Source organism: Cololabis saira, chromosome 3, assembly GCF_033807715.1.
Source record: "Cololabis saira isolate AMF1-May2022 chromosome 3, fColSai1.1, whole genome shotgun sequence".
NCBI lineage: Eukaryota > Metazoa > Chordata > Actinopteri > Beloniformes > Belonidae > Cololabis > Cololabis saira.
In genome coordinates this window covers 23,125,919-23,145,432 of record NC_084589.1, presented here as the reverse complement: position 1 = coordinate 23,145,432, position 19,514 = coordinate 23,125,919, and the positions used below count along the sequence as shown (strand labels likewise).

Sequence of the window (19,514 nt, the reverse complement as noted above, 5' to 3'; positions counted from 1 at the left end):
TTGCCTATAAGTATTGTAATGGTGCAAAAAGTCAAACTTCAGAGGCATGTTATCATTTATCCTAACCTTTATTGGAATGTACATCCAAGTTTAGTTGCAGGAATCTGAGGGAACGGATGTAAGAACAAAACTGGACAAGAACATCTGAAACAACCACAACCAAATTCACTCTATCCGGATGGAGCAATTTAACTGGATAGTTTTTTATTAAAGGCCGAAATGAAATAGAGTAACGAGGCTGTTTTTAAAATGTAAGGAGTAAAAAGTACAAATAATTGCGTGAAAATGTAAGTAGTAAAAGTAAAAAGTCTGAAAAATAATTACTCCAGTGAAGTATGGATAACCAAAATTTCTACTTAAGTAAGGTAACTAAGTATTTGTACTTCGTTACTTGACACCTCTGTTGAACTGTATATGATACACACCATAAGTGTAGACACAAACTTCAAGGCTTGGATGCAACTTCTGAGGCAAAAATACCAATGAAATGTTGTTTCTTCACAATGCCTCATTGAACCTTGTGATTTGAATACGTTTTCAAAACCAATGCCATAAATATTTCCTCATGTTTTTCAGTTGGATTCAGCATGCGTCCTAATTTTCCAAATAGTTCATTAATGAATAAAAAAACACATAACAAAAGGTGTACAGGTTAGAAACATGAACATGACCCCTACCTGGACTACCTCTGCAGGCTCTGACCCTAAATGTTTGACACCTCATCTGAGGTTGGCCCGGTCTGCCATAAAGACTGATAAATCACATGGGTTAAATGTCAAAAAACATGGTGGAGGAGGATAACAGCTGACTTTTGGAAAGCAGAGTTAACCACATGTAAGAGTTGTTAGTGTCGTTCTGATGTGAATGATGGGCCCATATCTCATATCTGTTCACCCCACCATCTTTTTCTTCTCCTGCATCTCAGAGGAATATGATTTGTGCCGGTACATTTCAGCACTCCTATTGTTCAATGCACAAATTTATCGCTTTATCTCAGCTCTGCAGACTACAGTTTCCCTACATGCATCTTGGAAAAAATAAACCAAACTACCACTTTCCCCAAAAGCACTTTTAACCCGTTTCAACTCCTGACCTAATTTCTCCTGACAAGTTGAGGAAATGGGGAGTGCAGTCGATCACTCTCCCTCATGAGGCATGTGTTGGAGTACACGAGATGATCATGTGCAGGAACGCATATGCATAGATCTGAAATACATAGATCTGGCTCCTTTGCAGTTGATGACTTCCAAGAGAAGCCAAAGTATTAAGGATTCCCAAGAGAGGGGTAAATTAGTTGACAGAAATTTTCACATGTGCTCACTGAAAGAGCAGAGCAACTGTAATAGCTTTGGTATCAAACACTGATCACCTTTAATGTGTGTGTGTTTCTTTTTTTTCTGTAATGTCTTTCAAGTTGAGCCCAGTTAGAAGAAAAAAAAGAAGAGGAATGTGGTCTTGAACCCATCTGTCTGGTGTGCATTAAAATCTTCCCGACAAAACAATCTTGCTCTCTTTCATGAATAAAAATCAATCTCATGCCTCTTTTGTAGTCAAAAAGAGCCCGAGCCCCACACAGTCACCAGTCTGCTCGCCTTTTACAACAGCAGGTTCCCAGCCCCCTTAGCTCGGCAGAACATTGTTTTCGGCAATCTACAAGATATTCCTTTTCTTGTTTTTCACCCCCAAAAAAATTTTCACTTCTTCTTCTCAAAGCCCTGGAGGTGTCTGTGGCGAGTTAGTGCTCTTGCAGCCCCTTCCATGGCCCCTCACACCTGGCTCGGAGGCTTTCCAGACCTGGGCTTAGTTCCTCAGAGACCTGCGCTCTGTCGGCCCAGGGGAAAGTGTGTATGCCTTTATCACCCCATCAGAGGGAAGGGTGTGAGGTCACCGCTTCAGAGGTGCCAATGCCATCTGGTTCTGCTGTAAACTTTACAGTTAACCACAAACACACAGGAGCCAAAAGGGCTCATTTGGGTCATTCAGTTTTCATTCACGTTAAAACGTAGCTGTAGAACTCATAACCCTTTAACTGAGCAAGGCTTTCATCATTTTGTTTCCTAAGCTGTTTCAAAGTCTAAACATGAATACAACATTTTTTCTGTTTTTTTTTTTTATTATTATTAATCACCATTTATATTCAAATGTATTCAAAGTCTGAATCTCACTTCCTTCGGGTTGCTTGTGCTTGTATTGGCCTCTCTTTTGCTTTTGTCTTTGCTTCTTGGCTCTTACCTGTTGTACTTTGATAGTTTCTTCCTGAACTGAACGAACCTACTTTTCCTTCTCAAGCTGTGCTTCTTCATCTGAAACACGGCGACTAATCCGCTCGTGATTCTCGGCTTGAAACAGTTGCTTCAAAAAGACTCCCGGATTCCTATGATCAATCTTTACATTGTAGAAGTTTCCTTGTTGAATAATGGAGATCATTACTGCTTTTCCTTTTTTGTAACTCGTCTATAGTTTCACTGTCGTTCATTATTATGTTCAGTGAATGGGGTAGTGATCCTGATGCAGCTGGACAGATGATGATGATAAACTTTTATTCCAGACACAAGGGTCCATAAAATACATACAAAAACACACATTACATTACAGACATTACAGAGATGAGAATATGAGTCCTTACATTGCAGGATAACTTAACTATTTAATTTTATGTTAATTGATAATGTCTGTTAAAACAATTGGGAAAGAGTGTGTTTGTGACTTTGTAAGTGTATTCATCTTGTGTAAAGTCTCATCCTCCAGTTACATCAGCTGTCAAGTCACGGGGCACAGGGACACTGGTTCACCCAAGTCCTTTGTTTGTAGAGAAGTGATCATGATTTCAGTCTCGTAGTCTTACTGCCTCGTTCGCCACAGAGCTCAGCTGAGCGGTGACGTGAACAAACCATTTCAGTAAGTGCTTTGGTTCAGTTCGTCCACCCAAAAGATTTTTTTTCTCACTGTTTCACACACTGCTTATATCCCTGATTTAAAGAAATAGACATTGTGTGACATTCCCACTATGATGTAACATTATGGTAGCGTCAGAGAATCTAACGTTGTTAGTAACCTAACGATGGGAAGCAGTAGCTATTTTTCTGAGTGCGACCTAAGGCCACGGGCAATGAGCGCATTTAAGGCTCAGCCCAGCCTGGCTCAATATTTGGAAAGTGTCCAGTGTAACTTTTAGACACCACTTGTTACTAAATGTACTTGTGGCCATTAAGTGAACTGTGGAGAGCATGTTACACTATGTGTATCCTCGCGCTTTAGATAGGCAAGTGCCACCATCTTCTTATTGTCCAAAACGTTAAAATAACACATAAAAAGCTATTGATAGAATATTATTATTATTGTTATTATTATTGAATGAATGAATGAATTGAATGTAAAGACATGTTTTGACCAATGGTCCCAGCATTAGTCATTCCCCTTTGTCTACGTGAGGTTACATGGAATATGTGTTTGGAGCTACTCTGATAAACCGAAGAAACAGGGTTTATTTACATGATTAAAGGTACTTAATACCTGGATATTGTATCACATTCTTACCTTCAGGTGGTAGGAGAAGAGAGAGAAAAAAAACAAGACGACAAATATGTAAATGTGTAATTGTAGAACAGTTCACAAGCCAAGAGTTGTGTGGAGCAAGATCCAGTGATTTTCTTGAAAACATGTCCTTTAAGCTACAAATGGTACAAAGCTAAGATTTTATGTACATTTGCTGCAAAATGAAGTCTCTAAATAGGCCTTTTTTTGGAGTGATGCTGATTTATTCACTGATGTGAGTCATGTTGAGTTGAAAGATCAAATCTTACTTGACATAGTACAACAGCATAAAGCCAACATTTAGAAAAACTTTCGAGCAGCTGATTCATCAACAGAAACTATTGTTATTGTGTCTACTCCCAAATATACTTTTGCTGCAGTCTGTTTACTGCATTTCTGTGAAAAGTAGCAAATAAACGAGGTTGGCAGAGTAACACTTCACTGTTGACAGCTCAGTTAGTGTTTCCAGTCTTAAAATAAAAGCAGCTTGTGCAAAAAGGTCAGCAAGGTTTCAGCACTGAGCCAGAGGTTTTTCACTGTGGTAAGAAAAAGGATCCTTCTGGCACTAATTATGACGAACAAAACAAAGAGATGGGATGCAAGAGCAAATCACAACATTTTGCCTTGAATCTTTGTTCCATTTTTTTGAATTTATAATAAGAACACCAACAAAAGTAACTGGTTTTAATTGGCGACTGCAAAAACAGGAGCGTCGGATTTAGAGGGCAGATTAAAGACACACAAGTTACAGTCAACTTGAGGCAATTATTCTGTCCTTTGAAAGGCTCACGGTTGACATTCCTCACCAAAAACGATGTTTTTAGCTACACTTTTCCCTGTGTGCATGCCTCAAAAGGCCATGCCATTTCTGTCTGCACACTACTGTTGACAAAATACTCACCATCTCTGAGCCATAGAGACTGAAAAAAAAGTGAAACTTTACTTCTTGATCTATGTGAATTCAGAGAAATGGTCTCACACCTTTCAGAGCAATCTTGAATGGATTGAAAGTTATCTTCACGCCCAGAAGGATAATTCACATCTCATCCAGCACTTCGCTGTATGCACACCAGCTTACAAGCTATAACTCATAAGCCTTGCAAATTTATAGCTTTTACAGATTGAAGGTGCTGTGAACAGTCTAGAAGTATTACCGTGTGAGTTAAGGCTGTATTTCATTGTATTCTTTTATCTCATCCTGTCTTCCTCTTCCTTTAAAGCTGTGCATCTCTCTGTCCCGCTACCGTGTTAAGGTTTTGTGTTTTTGACGACGTAGCTCTCATAACGCCATAAGATAAAGAACCTTGACTCGATGGTTTCCACGGAGCAGTGCTCAGTGGGCATCAGTGGGAAAAGGACATGCGTTCTAGTCACATATTTCATTGCCTTTTAAACTGTCTGGGATCTGGAGGACTGCTCCCAATGCAGCACTTTCTCCGGCTTTCAGTGTCACGCAGCAGTAACTTTAGTGCGTTCACAAAGTTTCAAGCGCACCTGACACATAACACCGCTTTGTTGTTGCTCTCAGTCTCCATAGTATTCCCCAGTGCATTGGCATTTTTACTGTGCATGTGGCAGATCAGCGAGACCGAGTAGTGACACATCTGCACATTGCTTTTTATCTCTGTGCCAAGATTGTGTGCGATCCAAAAGTTCACAGTAAACAAACACAATGGTGGCCATTTGCGCTCATTTACTTGTCCTTTGTAGTTGAACCAGCTGCTGGAGCTGTTGCAGTCCTTACCTCCATTGATCTAAGATGAAAACAACCACAACAGGAATAATCTGAATTAAATTAAAGCACATTTATATCATGGACTGGTTTTCCATGTGTTCAGATAGACATGATCGCATGTTGCTAACAAAATAATGTATTTTTCCAGTATAGCATTACATTGCATTACTGGAGGGGCTTTTTAGTTCTCTTAATTTAGACTCTGGATCATTGTTTTGACTACGGAGCTTTGAGTAAAAACCCAGGCATAGTTGAGCTAACAGCAGCGTTGGACGCTCTTCTCGGAAACAGTGTGTATTGCCTTGTCTGGCTGCGTTATAGCTCCTCTGTTGAAGAGAGGAAACCTTTACGATGTCACATTATCTGGATAAACAGTTCCTCTCTGTCTGGGCTGGGCTGTGTGGGTTTGTGCAAATATATCAATATATATTCAGGATTTACAACTCTAGTTTTATCATTGAATTATGTTTAGGAGCAGATAAGGCACTAGCTTGTCAGAACCTCTAAGATCAGCGGCACACACGTATAAACATGTTATGTTTGGAGGTAGAAGGAGCAGGGCCTTTGCCATACTAATAGAAACCTGAACTCCTGCTTCGTAATGAGATCCCATGGGAGCACGTGCATTTTTTCCAGCCAATCAACTGCGTCTCTGTGAGTGAAGCACAGCTCCTGTTGCCCCATTCTGTAAATATTCTGTCAAAATGAAAGAAATTAGGGGGGAAAAAAGAATCATGGATGTTCAGTCATTAAAGGGGACCTATTATGAAAAACAAGTTTTTTCTTGTTTTAACATATATAGTGGTCTCCCCTCTACGGAAGAGTATTAGGGCCAGGCGGGAAAAAAAATATTTGAGAAGGGAAGATTTTTTTTATTGTGCACTTCGAGAAAAAAGTCGAAATTTCGTGAATAAAGTCGAAATTTCGAGAATAAAGTTGAAATACAATACAATTTCTGTTTTATGTAGAAATAACAAGCTTTAGATTGTTTTTAAGACATTCAAGGCCTGTTTAAAATATACATTAAATACCATAATAGGTCCCCTTTAACTTGCATTGTAGAGGTTAATGTCTAAAGTTTGGGGGGGATCTTGTTTGCACATCAAATATCCAGTTTGGTGTTTACAATTCTCTTGCATGTACATATTAACACTGAAAAATACAGATGGCCTACTTTATGTTTCTACAGTAGTTATACTATCTGTAAGGTAGATCTCATTTTGACGAGTATATTTCATGTCAACATTTCACAGCTCCATCTTTCATAATAATGTTTGGACCTGATGTTCTCTGTAGTCGGCTGAAGACTTGTCTGTCTTGCCTGTGTATTGGCATATTGGTTAACTCTGTTTAACTTTTGTTTTTGATCTGTTTATGTCTTTTAATTTACTTATAAAGCATACAATACCTCACAATAGATCAGGGGTATCAAACTCATTTCACATCGGGGGCCACATACGGCCTTGGTAGATGTCAAGTGGGCCGGACCATTAAAATTATACCATACATGCTATACAGTATATGTATGGAAGTCGCACTCAAAATATCATGTCTTTCCTTTGTTTTGGTGTAAAAAAGTGTAAGAACATTAGGACCTTAGACAAATTTACTTTTATCATTCACATACAGTATGTGCATTGCAACTGATCCCACTGATTGTGCAAAGGCACAAAACTTTAACAATGAATTGGTATTGAAAAATATAGTAATGCACTTTAAGATTAAATTAGATTTATAAAGAAGCAGATGGCGCATTGATACTGCTGTTGTCTTCTACTCTGATCAAAACAATGCGCCCCCTAGCAGATAATACATGAATTGCATCTTATTAAAAATTGGAATTCCGAAAAAAAAAAAAAAAAAAAAATTGGAATTCCATGTCTTTTATGCATTTTTTCACTTTTAAATTATCCTGCGGGCCTGATCGAACCTCCTTGGGGGCCTGTTCCGGCCCGCGGGCCGTATGTTTGACACCCCTGCAATAGATAAATAAATTAATGTTTTGTTTATTGTTGTTTTTTTACAGCACTGTGCAAAAGTCCTATGCCCAAGCCTTGTTGTTTGATCAACGTTTTAATGACATCCATGTAGTGTGGTCCACTTAAAATAATTTTTTTCTGAAGATTTTTTTTTTTTTGTGTGCATATTATCCTGAGGTCAATTAAATGTTTTTTTTCTATGGTTGATGCCAAATATTAAGAGATCAATAAATAATGTTCCTGCAAAGAAAAATATGAGGCAACTACTTTGGTCAAATTTCAGGGTGCTTTCAAGAACAAAATAGTATTTTATTAATTTTTTTGCAGGAAAGGCAGTATTCCCAAACAAGTATGAACTTTTTCATTTATTTGGCATTTTAAACTACGGATGTGGGTTTCTGCCACCGTGATGAGGTTGTGGTGCTGTACCACAAACCAGGCATCAGGCAAAGCCAACTGACTTCCGAGAAGGATGCGGCGTTCACCTGATGAATGTGTTTTACGGTTTTCTGGACTTGTGGCTTCCGAGTTTGAGACCCCTTGAAACAAATAATTATGGCCTCATCCATTTTATGAACCAGCACTGATGGGGATGTTTGACGTTACAGCCCTGCAGTGTTGTTTGTACAGACGTGTTCAAAATTACAGACTTCTTTTCAAAGCCAGTTTTTGAGAAGGAGACATAATTAAACGTATATGGGAGAATGTTAAATGATATTACTTAAATGAAATATGATTAAAAAAAATACAGTTAAAGTATTAGGATATACCAGGTCACAACAAGTCTCTAGGTGCCTGAGAAAAAGAGACTTGGAGCACGATGCAGGATCAGAGTCAACGACGGGAGTCATGGTGAGAGTAGTTAAAGGAGCTTGAGGCAGGATTGAGGCAGGATTTATGAAAAAAATTCGTATACGTTTTAAGTTTTCTCGTAATAATGTCAGATGAAGCGTTCCAAACCAAAAAGAATGAGCCCTCTAGTGTATCTCTCCGTTGCCTTGAACAGGCTGTGTGCTGCAAAATGTGCTGCAATTGTGGGGCCGAATTTCCCGCGCTGTCCTGCGGATGTGACGTCAAATGACGCTGCATGCGCGTTCTCCCCGTTCTCCCGTGCCGGCTTCACTGTTGGCTGCAGTACCCCCGACGGCCGTCGTGGCGAAGGTGGCGCTAATGAGTCTCATTTCTTAAAAGGAGCCTCATGCTCCTTTAAAGGGGACATATTATGGCATTTATTGTATATTTTAAACAGGCCTTGAATGTCTTAAAAACAATCTGAAGCTTGTTTTTTCTACATAAATCAGAAATTCAGCCTGTGGGCCATGTCTTTAGTTTTACCGCTTCTAAAGCCTTTTTCTGTGCTTCATTCTGAGGGGAGGCGAGGCTATGATAATGAGGCGCTGCGCTGATTGGCTGCTTGAATGACGTGTAGCAGGGGAGGAGACAAAGCGTCGCTCCGGGGAGAAGAGCAGCGGCTGCGTAGCAAAGCGTGTCCACGGTTCTGCGTTAAATCGACACGTATCCTACGCCGTAGGCTCTGCGTTGGTGTAACGCGGAACCATAAATCAGCCTTTAGTCACCTTGTCTTCAAACAGGAAGATTGAATTTAATTCTAAACAGGTACACCACAGTTATTTACTCCAATTCGTCATCATTTCACTTCTTATGTTACAAGACAAATGAATCATGTTAACTGTAAAGAAATCACAACACTGAATTTTCACAAATGGCAGACTTTATTGTTAAAATATATAAATAACATTTTTGCACTATTGCTGGCTCAAGGAAGGCCTGCGCGTCTTCTGAATGTGTCTTCGAAGAGCTCCAGGTGCTTGGAAAATCTGAAACCACAGAAGAAAAATGTGTTACGGTACTGAGCCGCCGGCTCCCCTGGAGCCGGCCCCCCGGAGCCCCCGGGTTCGGAGCTCCGGGCCCGGGACTCCTCTCCGGGCCGGTCCGTGAGCAGCTCCGGCAGCTCCGTATGCGGCGCCGGTGCTCCGGAGCTAAGCTAAATACTTAGCCCATGCAAAGATCATACAAATATAAATAACATAAAAAATTTACGTAACTTACCGCTGACTCGTGTGCAGTTACCGGGTCCGTGCTGTGGGAACTGATCCTTTTATGAGGGTAAATGTCGATGCCGAACCTCATTTTAACTCTCCCTCGCTGTTGAAACCGGGGGAAAACAGTCACCGCTGCTGAACAATGGCGGAGCTCCAGCCGGCGGAGAGAGCTGGTTGTGGGCGTGGTTTCAGCAGCGGAGGCTGAACCTATGGAAATCTGCTCCCGTCGTGACTCACGACGGGAGCAGATTCTAAACCCGCTCAAAAAAATCACGTGACACTGGGGGATTCTGTCGGGCGGGGGTCACAGACCTTGCAGAAATTCATGGGATTTCATCTCCCCTCTGCTGGCAGGGTGAGGGGAGACCACTTTATATATGTTAAAACAAGAAAAAACTTGTTTTTCATAATAGGTCCCCTTTAATGAATACATGCATTGACACATACAGTGCATTAAAACCAAAGATTTAAACATTGTATTTATCTTTCCATATATTACACAAACACAGAACGAATGGCTCTGACCCTCAGTGTTTGAAGACACTCAGTTGGCTCATACACAATGAGGAGGACATGATTTGCAACACATGCCAAAAGCATTGCCCCCCATCCCACCCTCCATGCTGCAAAAACACACATGTCTTTGTAAGAAAACTGTCCAACTGACCAATGTGTATATGTGTTAAGTTATAGAGAATGTTATGTATGTTGAGACACAAACACCCCTGTCCAGCCATCAGCCTCATTTTGGCCGACGGGCGGCTCTTACATTATCACTCTTAAATTTAATAAAACAGCAGAACCCCAAGACTTGTGCACGGTGCAATGTATTGTTTTTGTTTATCTTACAAAGTTTTGTCCCATGTATTCATCTATAATATGTATTCAGCTGGGGCTTTTCTCTTTCGGGGTGACAGGAATGACTTCATTTGGTCAGCGGAAATTTAGGAAATGAGCGTCACGCATGGTTTCAGCCCACAACCTAGCAACTGTCTGCGCTCTACTGAGTACATTTTGTTTTTTGCTTCCAGCATTTGCCTCTCTGAATTAAATCTCATGCTTTCAAATTGATTGGCAAATTCAGCGCCACATTTAGACACACAGATGCTACATGGACTGATTTGTACTGGTTTGGAAGAAAAATAATGCTGCCTGTAATTTTGACATCTTTTACAAACACAAAAACAATATGTTGCAGTGTTTGTTTTTCTGGTAAAACATAGCATTGTTCCTGACACAGTTGTCCCATTCCCACTTGATCAATGTGAAAGTGTAGTGTTCAACTGGACCCACTTCAACTCCACCTGCTGACCTATATTCTGCCTCCTCTCATTCCTCTCCCTACATCTGTAGACGTTTTCAGCCTCAACAAACCCTCAGACGGGGGAATTAAAACCCCAACCCAGAGTCTGTTCCAATGTAACAGTAGTCACAATACATGCCGATTAGAAGAAAGTTTGATTTTGTTCATTTGTCAAACACTTACTTTAACAACCCTAACCTTGTCACCTAAGACACATAAACTGCCATTTAGGAAAAAAAATAAATCTTTCGCAGTAATGCAAGATGCAAGGAGATAAACTGGGATCCTCAACAGCAGATCACATCACTTCTCTCTCAAGAGCAGTAAGAATTTACCACAGCTCATCTTTCAGTTCACTCAGCAAGTGGGTGGATGTCATTCATGTGCTTGGTGCCAAAATCTTTCCCACTTGGAAAGGATGCAAAATGAACATCTGTTGGCAAAAAAAAAGCAGCTGTTCATTGTCTTTTTATATTTTATCATTTCTTTGTGCTGTGTACTGCTGTGGTCCGCTGAAGTCTGCACTGCAGTTCATTAGGCCTGCAGTGCCTTTAGAGCTTGCTCAGCCAAATCCTGCAGAGGCTTTGCTTCATGTTATAGCTCCATTAGGTTTGCTGCTTCATCTCAGGGGAATTTGTTTGGGAGCATGCCCGCACCAAATTTTGACTAATGCCGGCAAATGTAACCATGTCTGAAAGCTGAAGTATCCCCCGGTTGTTTCATTTTATGGGGCTCAGTGTAAATCTGGCAGTCGACACGGTGACTGGAATTGCTCGGGCAGAGGCAGTTTGTCTGGCTCTAATGGGCTGAGTGATTAGCAGACTAACAAATACAACGCAACCCATGAACATGTCTTAATCCACTTCATATACAGTAAGAGCCGAGTAGTAAACTTGTCTTTTTATGACACGCACACTCTACATCAGACCCCAGCCAGGGGCATAGATGCAATAAGCAGAAATATCAGTAACAAATGGAAGTCACTCACCTTTGAATACAATCGATGCTTCTTTTTCTTTCCCAAGACACTATCTTTCTGGGTCAGCACATCATGGTGACAAACATCGCCACACAGCTGTCTCTTCACATATGCATATTATGTTGCTTGTTGCTCTCTAACGCTGTGAAATAATGTTAAACCTTTTGTGCAGAGATATAATTGTTTGCCAATATTTTGTGAAAGCACAGGGCAGTTTATTTTAGCTTCAGCACCAGTTCACAACAAAAGTAATCTCAGGCAGTAAAATTAATATAAGTCCATTTCAATCCAATACATTCACTCTTACACTCAGTATAACTCTACTTATATAGTACAATTTATAGAAAAATATCATCTCACATTTAAGAAACCATCAAATTGTTTATACTTCACAATCTTCAATTCCCTGCTCAGGGGACAGAGGGACAGCGAAGAAGACTCCCCCTATAAAGCAGCACCAAGGAACATTTGTCATTTTTAGTTGGGCAGCCCCCCCTGTAGGTGTGGAGGTTAAATCACTGTTATGACAGTCCCCACGATCTACTCTTCTTTAATCCCTTGTTTGATCATTTTCATCATTTCTCTCTTCTGTTATTACTGTCTTGAGTCTCTTAATCTCCACTGTAACTCTGGAAGCTCGCTTCATCATTGTCGATGTGTGACATAATGACGTAAAATGAAACACAGTTGTCACAAGAGATGATTGGGCCATGAGTCCAAAGTTGCTTTGGCTGGTTTTAGCCAATAGCAGGGATGGGAGCTCGCTAGAGAGCTATATAGACCAAACTCACTAAAAGTAGGTAAATACTAATTCAAGAGAGAAATGACATGTCCTTTGTGCTGCTTTGTCAGGAAGACATCGAGAACCATTATTATTAGAAGAGTTTCTTTCTTTGTTAATCAGTCATGTCTCATGATACTATATTATAGTCTAATTTATCCATACTTGACGTATTGCAACATTGTTTGGGGCGCTTCTTATTCTTCGTACCTTAACCAATTATTTTTAATTCAGAAAAGGTTCTTGAGAATGATCTCATATTCTTCTCATCAAGCACCTTCTGCACCCTTATTTAGCAAATTTAAATAATTATCAATTTTTTCTATTAACAAGTTTCAAACATGCCTGTTTATGTTTAAGTTCATTTATTGTAAACAAGACATTCCAGGCACTTTTCATAATTTTTTTCTGTTATCATCAGATATTCATTCTCATTCAGTTAGAGGAGGGAAGAACTTTCATTTACCTCTTTGTCGTACCTGCAGTCACCAATCCTTTATCAAATTCCATGGCCCTCAACTCTGGAACTGTTTAGATAGATCTCTTAAATTAGCCTCATCCTTAAAAACGTTTAGGACCAGCTTGGTGGGGTATCTTTTATCTAGACAAAATTAACAGGCTATTCTTACGGAAATGAAATTGCCATTTCATGGATATTTTTGTTTCTGTACTTATTGTATTTTTCTTTGTTTATTTTACCTTTTCTTTTTTCCTTTCTATTCTTTTGCTATTGACTGATTTGTTTATGGTGATTTTGTATTGAGGGGAGGATTTCTTATAAGCCCTTCGGGCTTCTTTTCCTTTCCTGCACAAATTATTTGTCTTTATATGATAAAAAAATTATTGTATTATCACTGTGCAAAAAATGAATAAAATAAAAAAAAAAAAAAAAAAACATAGGAAGATGACCATCTACTTTCACAGGTTGGAGGTGGGCGGCACGAATACCTCCAATGAAAAGAAAGAGAAAGAGTTACTGTATATTTACTGTTTTACAAATGTTCACAGACTTCTATAAACTGTGGACATACTACATGATACTATATGTCTGTGCTATGAACCTTAGGAAATATGATCCCTTGCAAACGCTCACTTCTTCCTCATATGTTGCACTGAGAAAAGACTGCACTTGTTATCCTCTGCAGCTCAGGGATGCAGGTCAAAAACACTACATACCATCTATGACATCGTAGCTGTTATCTAATATTCAGTTTTACATGTAACTTCTTTAAAGATTAAATTAAATTTTTTCATGTGTTGATCACCACAAGCAAACTTCTGAGTCATGTTATCTACTGTTAGCATCAAACTACTGCTGTAGAGACTTTATTAAATAGGAAGGGATGGATCCATTTATTGTATATGGTAGATATTCAAAATTATTTGTTTTTCTTCCTTTTTGTCTTCAGATGAGACGTGTCATTAAAGCGATATAAAATATAAGGGGGATAAGTGATCAGTAATGAAAACTAAACAATTTAATTGCCCTTATTTTGTCAGAAACTGTTGCGATCAAAGGCCACAGTTGAAGCTCTCATAATTCACTCTGCTAAAATCAAAATCAAATCAAATCCAATCTTTATTGTCATCGTCCAGAGAATAACGAAACAGCAAATGCAGTGAAAAAAATAGAAATTTAACATGAAGGAATCCTCTGCCAGACCTCAGTGTAGAGCGCAGACAGCTGATCCAGGTTCAGGACAGCATTTCAAGAGAGTGAGTGAAGCCTCTAACGCAGAACATTCATGTGAGATGGAGGTTTGGCCCCTAACCCAAGGCCCTGGTAAAATAAATGTTGCACACTGACAGACAGTTTGGCTGACCTAGTTTAGACAGATTCCAATATATAAATTAAACCAAATAGGCACATTTTCAAGTACAAGGAGACATGGGAGGTTTACAAACACGGAGATGATCGTTAGATTGCTTGCATCTTCATAGATAAGGTTGTTGTTTAGTTTTTTGTCTTCCTTTTTTTAAGATCTACATTTAAGTCAGCTAGCTTGTGTTGGTGCTGCCTCCCAGACCTCAGAGCGCTTCTCACCTCAGCTGTGGTCATGGAGCAGCCCTTCCTGCACATTCCTAGGGCTGTGGAAGATAATTGCTGTGGTTTATGAGAGGGAGAGGCCCTGAAGAAACACTTCCACCAGACTTTGGTTGTTTGAGTTAGAGTAGTTCTCTCACAGTTCTGGTTCAGACACAGGATCTGGTTCTGTCTCCTCCAGGCCGTTAGCTCTGTGGTTCCCATCTATAATTTCAATCAATCAAATGATCTATTTACTCCCAAGGAAAATTAATGTTGTTCTATCGAAAGACATTGAGTGTCAAAATGCTGTATAAATGCCAGTCCGCTCATTGAACACTTCCAAGTTTCTTTCGAGCTAAATTTATCTTCTTTTGCGTAATGGGTTGGCTCTGTATTCTGATGTCTGTACTTTTAAGGAAGCTCCTTTTATGCCAGCATCTTATTACGTGACATTCATGCGGGGGGACTTAAGCGATGTTGCTGTTCTATTTTGTGTGCGGTATTCAAAAGTTGCCCCTGATTATTTGAATGGAGGCCCACATTTCTGGCCCCTGATCACAGCTTGAAATAGAGGGAGTCCTCTGGAGACTCTGGACTCATGTTCTCCTTATTAGCTCTCTTTCAAAATTACCGTCCGTTGCAGCGGTTAAAGATGGATCCAGATTTCAGTAAAGTCGCAAAGTTACAACATGGAGAACGATTGCCATAGTTTAGTTATTTACCTGCAACAAACAGGTGAATTCATTCAGCAGTTTTATGAAGATCTTAATAAAACTGCCTAAACTCAGGTCACACAGATGAGCAATTTCACAATTCCTCAGCTTTGTTTCTCAATTTCCCTTTTTTTTTTTTAATATTTACATTGAATTCAATGTAAGTGAAATCTGGCAATGAATACTCAAATGAAGCGGCAGAGTTTGAATCTCAACTATTTCTGTATCCTAACTGCTCACTTAATTGAATCCACATATGACAAAGATATTCTCTCAGATTTTATTTTACTTGGCTGCGTGTTTAAGAAAGAAAACCACCCCCATCCTATCTGTAGGATTTTTAAATAATGTCTTATGATAACATGTCAGAGAGATCAAAAAGTCATCTCATTTTGTGGTTTACACGCCACGTCTCATCTGTCAGCAGCTGAGCATTCATGTTTTGTAATGACACTTTTTACAGCCTCATTAAGCCCACCCATATGTTCTCACCCTGTTTTCAGTGGACATTCCTTAAAACCACATGGCTTTTTCGACAGATACCTTGCACGGGTGCCCAGAGCAGATAAAAGTCTGGGACGTAATGATACTGCAGGTCAACTGTGAATTTGAAATGAACCATGAAGCTCATCCTGCTAACGTTGAGCTCAAGATTGTGTATTTCCAATGTGTGTGTGTCCAGAGAACAATCACGGGCTCGGTAAAACGACTCTGAATTCTACTGTTACTGTAGTTTCTGTTGTCCCATGCAAAAAGAGCAGGTTACAGAGGTGGTAGCCTCAGGGAACCAATCAAACTCTCTTGACTTCACTCTGTTGTGATCTGCTTTGATTCGCCTTGTCGTCCGTGCTGCTGACCGCTGAGACACATGGATCAGAGCCTGCAGCAGGGGAGGACTGTTAGGAATGCTTTGGCCAGACATGTTGTGAGTAATTAATCTTGATCGATAAAAGATGAACTTGCTGCTGCTGCACCAGTGAGCCGTCAGCGTGCACGCTGACATGCGTTCATTCACGCACACACTCAGGCGTCATGTACACACAACAGCTGCACCTGGGAATTTTGGCTTATCTACAGCATGTTCACAATTTTCATGCCCGTCTCGAGAAGCAGAGAGGGAAAATATATGACAGACTGTACGCTGTCATCATCATATGTTATGAGAAGCAATTTTAAACGCAGAAAGAATATTCGGCACTACGCATTTTAGGAAGAATTTAATAAGTTGATTGAGTTGTTTTTTAGGGATCCAACTGCAATACTGGTTTCCTCAGTGTCTACAGTTTCATAACCCCATTGTGTCCATTTTTTTTTTTTTTCGGCCTGAGATATTTCTAAAGTTGACATTGTTTTAAAAAATAAAGAAAGACAGGAATGCTATGATTTACTGAAAAATCATGTCTACTCTGACCCCCAAAATCATAATTCCAAGGACTTCAAAAATATTTCACTCTAAGGGCCTGATTTACTAAGATCCTAAATAAAGAGTACTAAATTGCGTGTGCACTGAAAAAGTTTGCACGTGCTGTTGTTGTGTATTTTGCGGGTGATCAACTAAGATTGCTTGCGCAATTGATAACAGGTGCAAACAGCAGTATTTAAATGAGGTGTTGCGTGTCTTATTTGTCTTACTTGTTTGCGCCATGGAGAGTCTGGATGGAAAGCAGGATAGTCGCAAGCGCAAAATGAAATTTGACGAGTTGGAATTAGAGATATTAGTGGAAGAGGCAAATAAACACATTCATGAACAACAGCAAAGAAATTTAAACATTACCAAAAGAAATGCAATATGGGAGAAAATCTGCGATAGAATAAATGCAGTTGGTAAGACAAAAAGAACGGCAGATGAGGTTAAAAGAAGGTGGCAAGATATAAGGCGAAGAACTAAAGAAAAAGTGGCCTTTAATAAAACTTGTTCTTGCTTGCAACCATTTTTAAAATAGCATGCAGCAGAATAAAGACTCTCTCTCTGCGTATTCTTTGATTTTGGCGATGTCGCCTCCTTGCCACAATAACAGCAGCCATCGGTGCGTAATGCTGGGCAGATTAGCACCTTCCTTTCGAACGTATTAAATACAGACGCAATCACAATCACCGCAATAACTTTCAGGCTCGGTAAATCTCATTGCGTATGGTAAATGAACCTATTTGCATCTTCCCCTCCCAGTATTTAAATTTTTGCGATTTCTGGCGGGTACGCCCCATATTGATTATTCATCAGGGCAAAAGTACTAAATGAACAGCGTGTGCTATTTTGCTCATTTGAGAGGCGCAGTCCTCTTTGCACGCTGTTAGTAGATCAGCTGGCACATTGGTTTGCGGGTGATGTCAAGTTTGCACATGTTTTTACGCATGCAAACCTTTAGTAAATCAGGCCCTAAAAGTGTTCATGCGCTCTTTTTCTGCAGTACACCTGCCTGTAGCCTCGCGTCAGCTAATGTATCATCCACAGTAGCTGTGGGTTCAAACTGAGCTCGTCCTGCTGTGGATTTCCTGTGTGTGAACAGCCACTAAAACCGTGTTAAAAGAAGAACCCCACAATGGACCTACTGAAATGATGTCTCTGTCTGTTCCACTCCTGCTCTCTGATGTTTGTCTTTCTCCCCCTGTCTTCTTCCTTTACTTTTTCACTTTTTTTAACCCCCCCCCATAGAGATCCCCTGGCTCTTATAATGTTTTTATTTATGTATCCTGTTTCAGATGGAAGTCCTACCAGCATCCATTGAGACTGCGAGCTCAGATATTAACCCTCAGTTTTCCACACTGGCTTGTGGGATGAGTGAACAAGAGATTTTTTTTTTCCTTTGGTCACAGCCCATTTGAAAGTGAGATGGACTCTGTCAAGAGAAAGTCGAATACCTAAAGATTAACCAAACTCCACCTGTTTCTCCCACTCGCTTTCCTTCTTCTTCCTCTGCTGTTCTCTTTCTCTCCCCAGCTCTTGGTCAAATAATGCTGTACGTGGATGGGATGAACGGCCTCATATGTCACAACGAAACAGTGCAGTGGCTGTACACCTTGGTCGGATCAAAGGTAAAGAAAATTCAGCACAGAAGAGAGACTATAAAATCAACTCATCATAAAACAGATACAATCCTGTACTCCTTTGCCAACATGGAAGCATCTCTCCTGCCGGTGTAGTCCCCTCGGCCCTCTAGTGGCCAGATAACTACGTGTGCAGCGTATTTGCAGCAGATGGAGTTTCTTGGCTCTCTTAGGTTTTGCTCACTGTTTTTACAGTTTACTTTTACTGCCTTCCTGTGTAAATACTGACAGAAGATGTGCCTTCTGCTTAATTATCTTTAATGAGAACGCTGTTTTCATTACATCATGTTGTATGGTAAATGCCCTTGTAAATAATCATCTTGATAATGACTGCTGGAAACGGTACTGCAGGTCATTACTATGACACATTTCTCTACTTGTTTTGCTCACGATTTCCAAATTGGTTTTCGTAATTTTTTCTCCACTTCTGGCAGGTCTTCAATACCTCACCACATTTAGACTTGACTCTTTTTTTCAGCATTTCACATAGCCAGCTATTGGATTTTATACCTTTTATAGTATTTACGGTCTGCCTCACACATATGTCATGTTCCTACGAGCCGTCAGTGTCACGCTGCTCTTATCAAACCTCGTCAGACAGGAAATAGCCCTTACAATAAGATTAAACAACTAAACGTTTTTGTTGCATCTTCTTCTCTTCATGCTCATACATGAAGTTCAGAGTTGACTTTATTTTGTAGTTTCGTTTGGTGGTGAAGACGTCCTTAAAGTTGCTGCTGGTCTTTGTGGAGTACACGGAGAGCAACGCTGCCCTGCTCATAAAGGCTGTGGAAACTGTGGATACCAAAAGAGGTAAGAGCCCTGAAAGATTTGATTGATTATAAAAATAGATGCTGAACACCATGGACTGTCTGTGCTGCTCTAATGGCGTTTATTGATTTTAGATATGGAAGCAGAGCTCATTAGTAGAATACACTGTGCAAGGTGCTATTTCATAGATTTTTACAGAATACTGACAATATTGGTAAAGCAGATGACATGCTTTAATGACAGTTATTGCATGAAGGCCTTTATTATATGTTTATATTAATAATCTGTTTTATGTATAAATGTATATTTATTTGTAAAGCAGATCAAAAAGATCAGGATATCCCTGTTAAAGTGTTGTGTCTTATGATACGGTTAGCCTTTAGGAACATTTAAGGCCCCGGAATTTGCTACTATATCCATTTTAAGTGTCAACGATTCAGTAAAACTATGCAGGGACATAAAGAAAAAGTGATCAGATCAGTTGTCCCGAGCCACTCCCTAGACACACACTGGTCCAACCTTTACTGAGAAAGCCTGTAACTCCTGCCTGCAGTGGAGTTCGGTTACCTGGAACTCCAAAAGCTC

The 19,514-nt window shown here is 39.9% G+C and overlaps 1 protein-coding gene across 4 annotated transcripts in view; it reads left to right on the top strand.

Moving 5' to 3' along the window:
- The window catches only part of fhod3b (formin homology 2 domain containing 3b), a 108,355-nt gene that overhangs the window by 60,434 nt on the left and 28,407 nt on the right, over positions 1-19,514 (top strand). For all 4 annotated transcript variants that reach the window (XM_061716642.1, XM_061716641.1, XM_061716640.1 and 1 more), the window contains exons 6-7: positions 18,052-18,146; positions 18,860-18,971. In XM_061716642.1, coding sequence (XP_061572626.1) covers positions 18,052-18,146; positions 18,860-18,971 — 207 coding nt within the window. The remainder of the gene's footprint in view (positions 1-18,051; positions 18,147-18,859; positions 18,972-19,514) is intronic.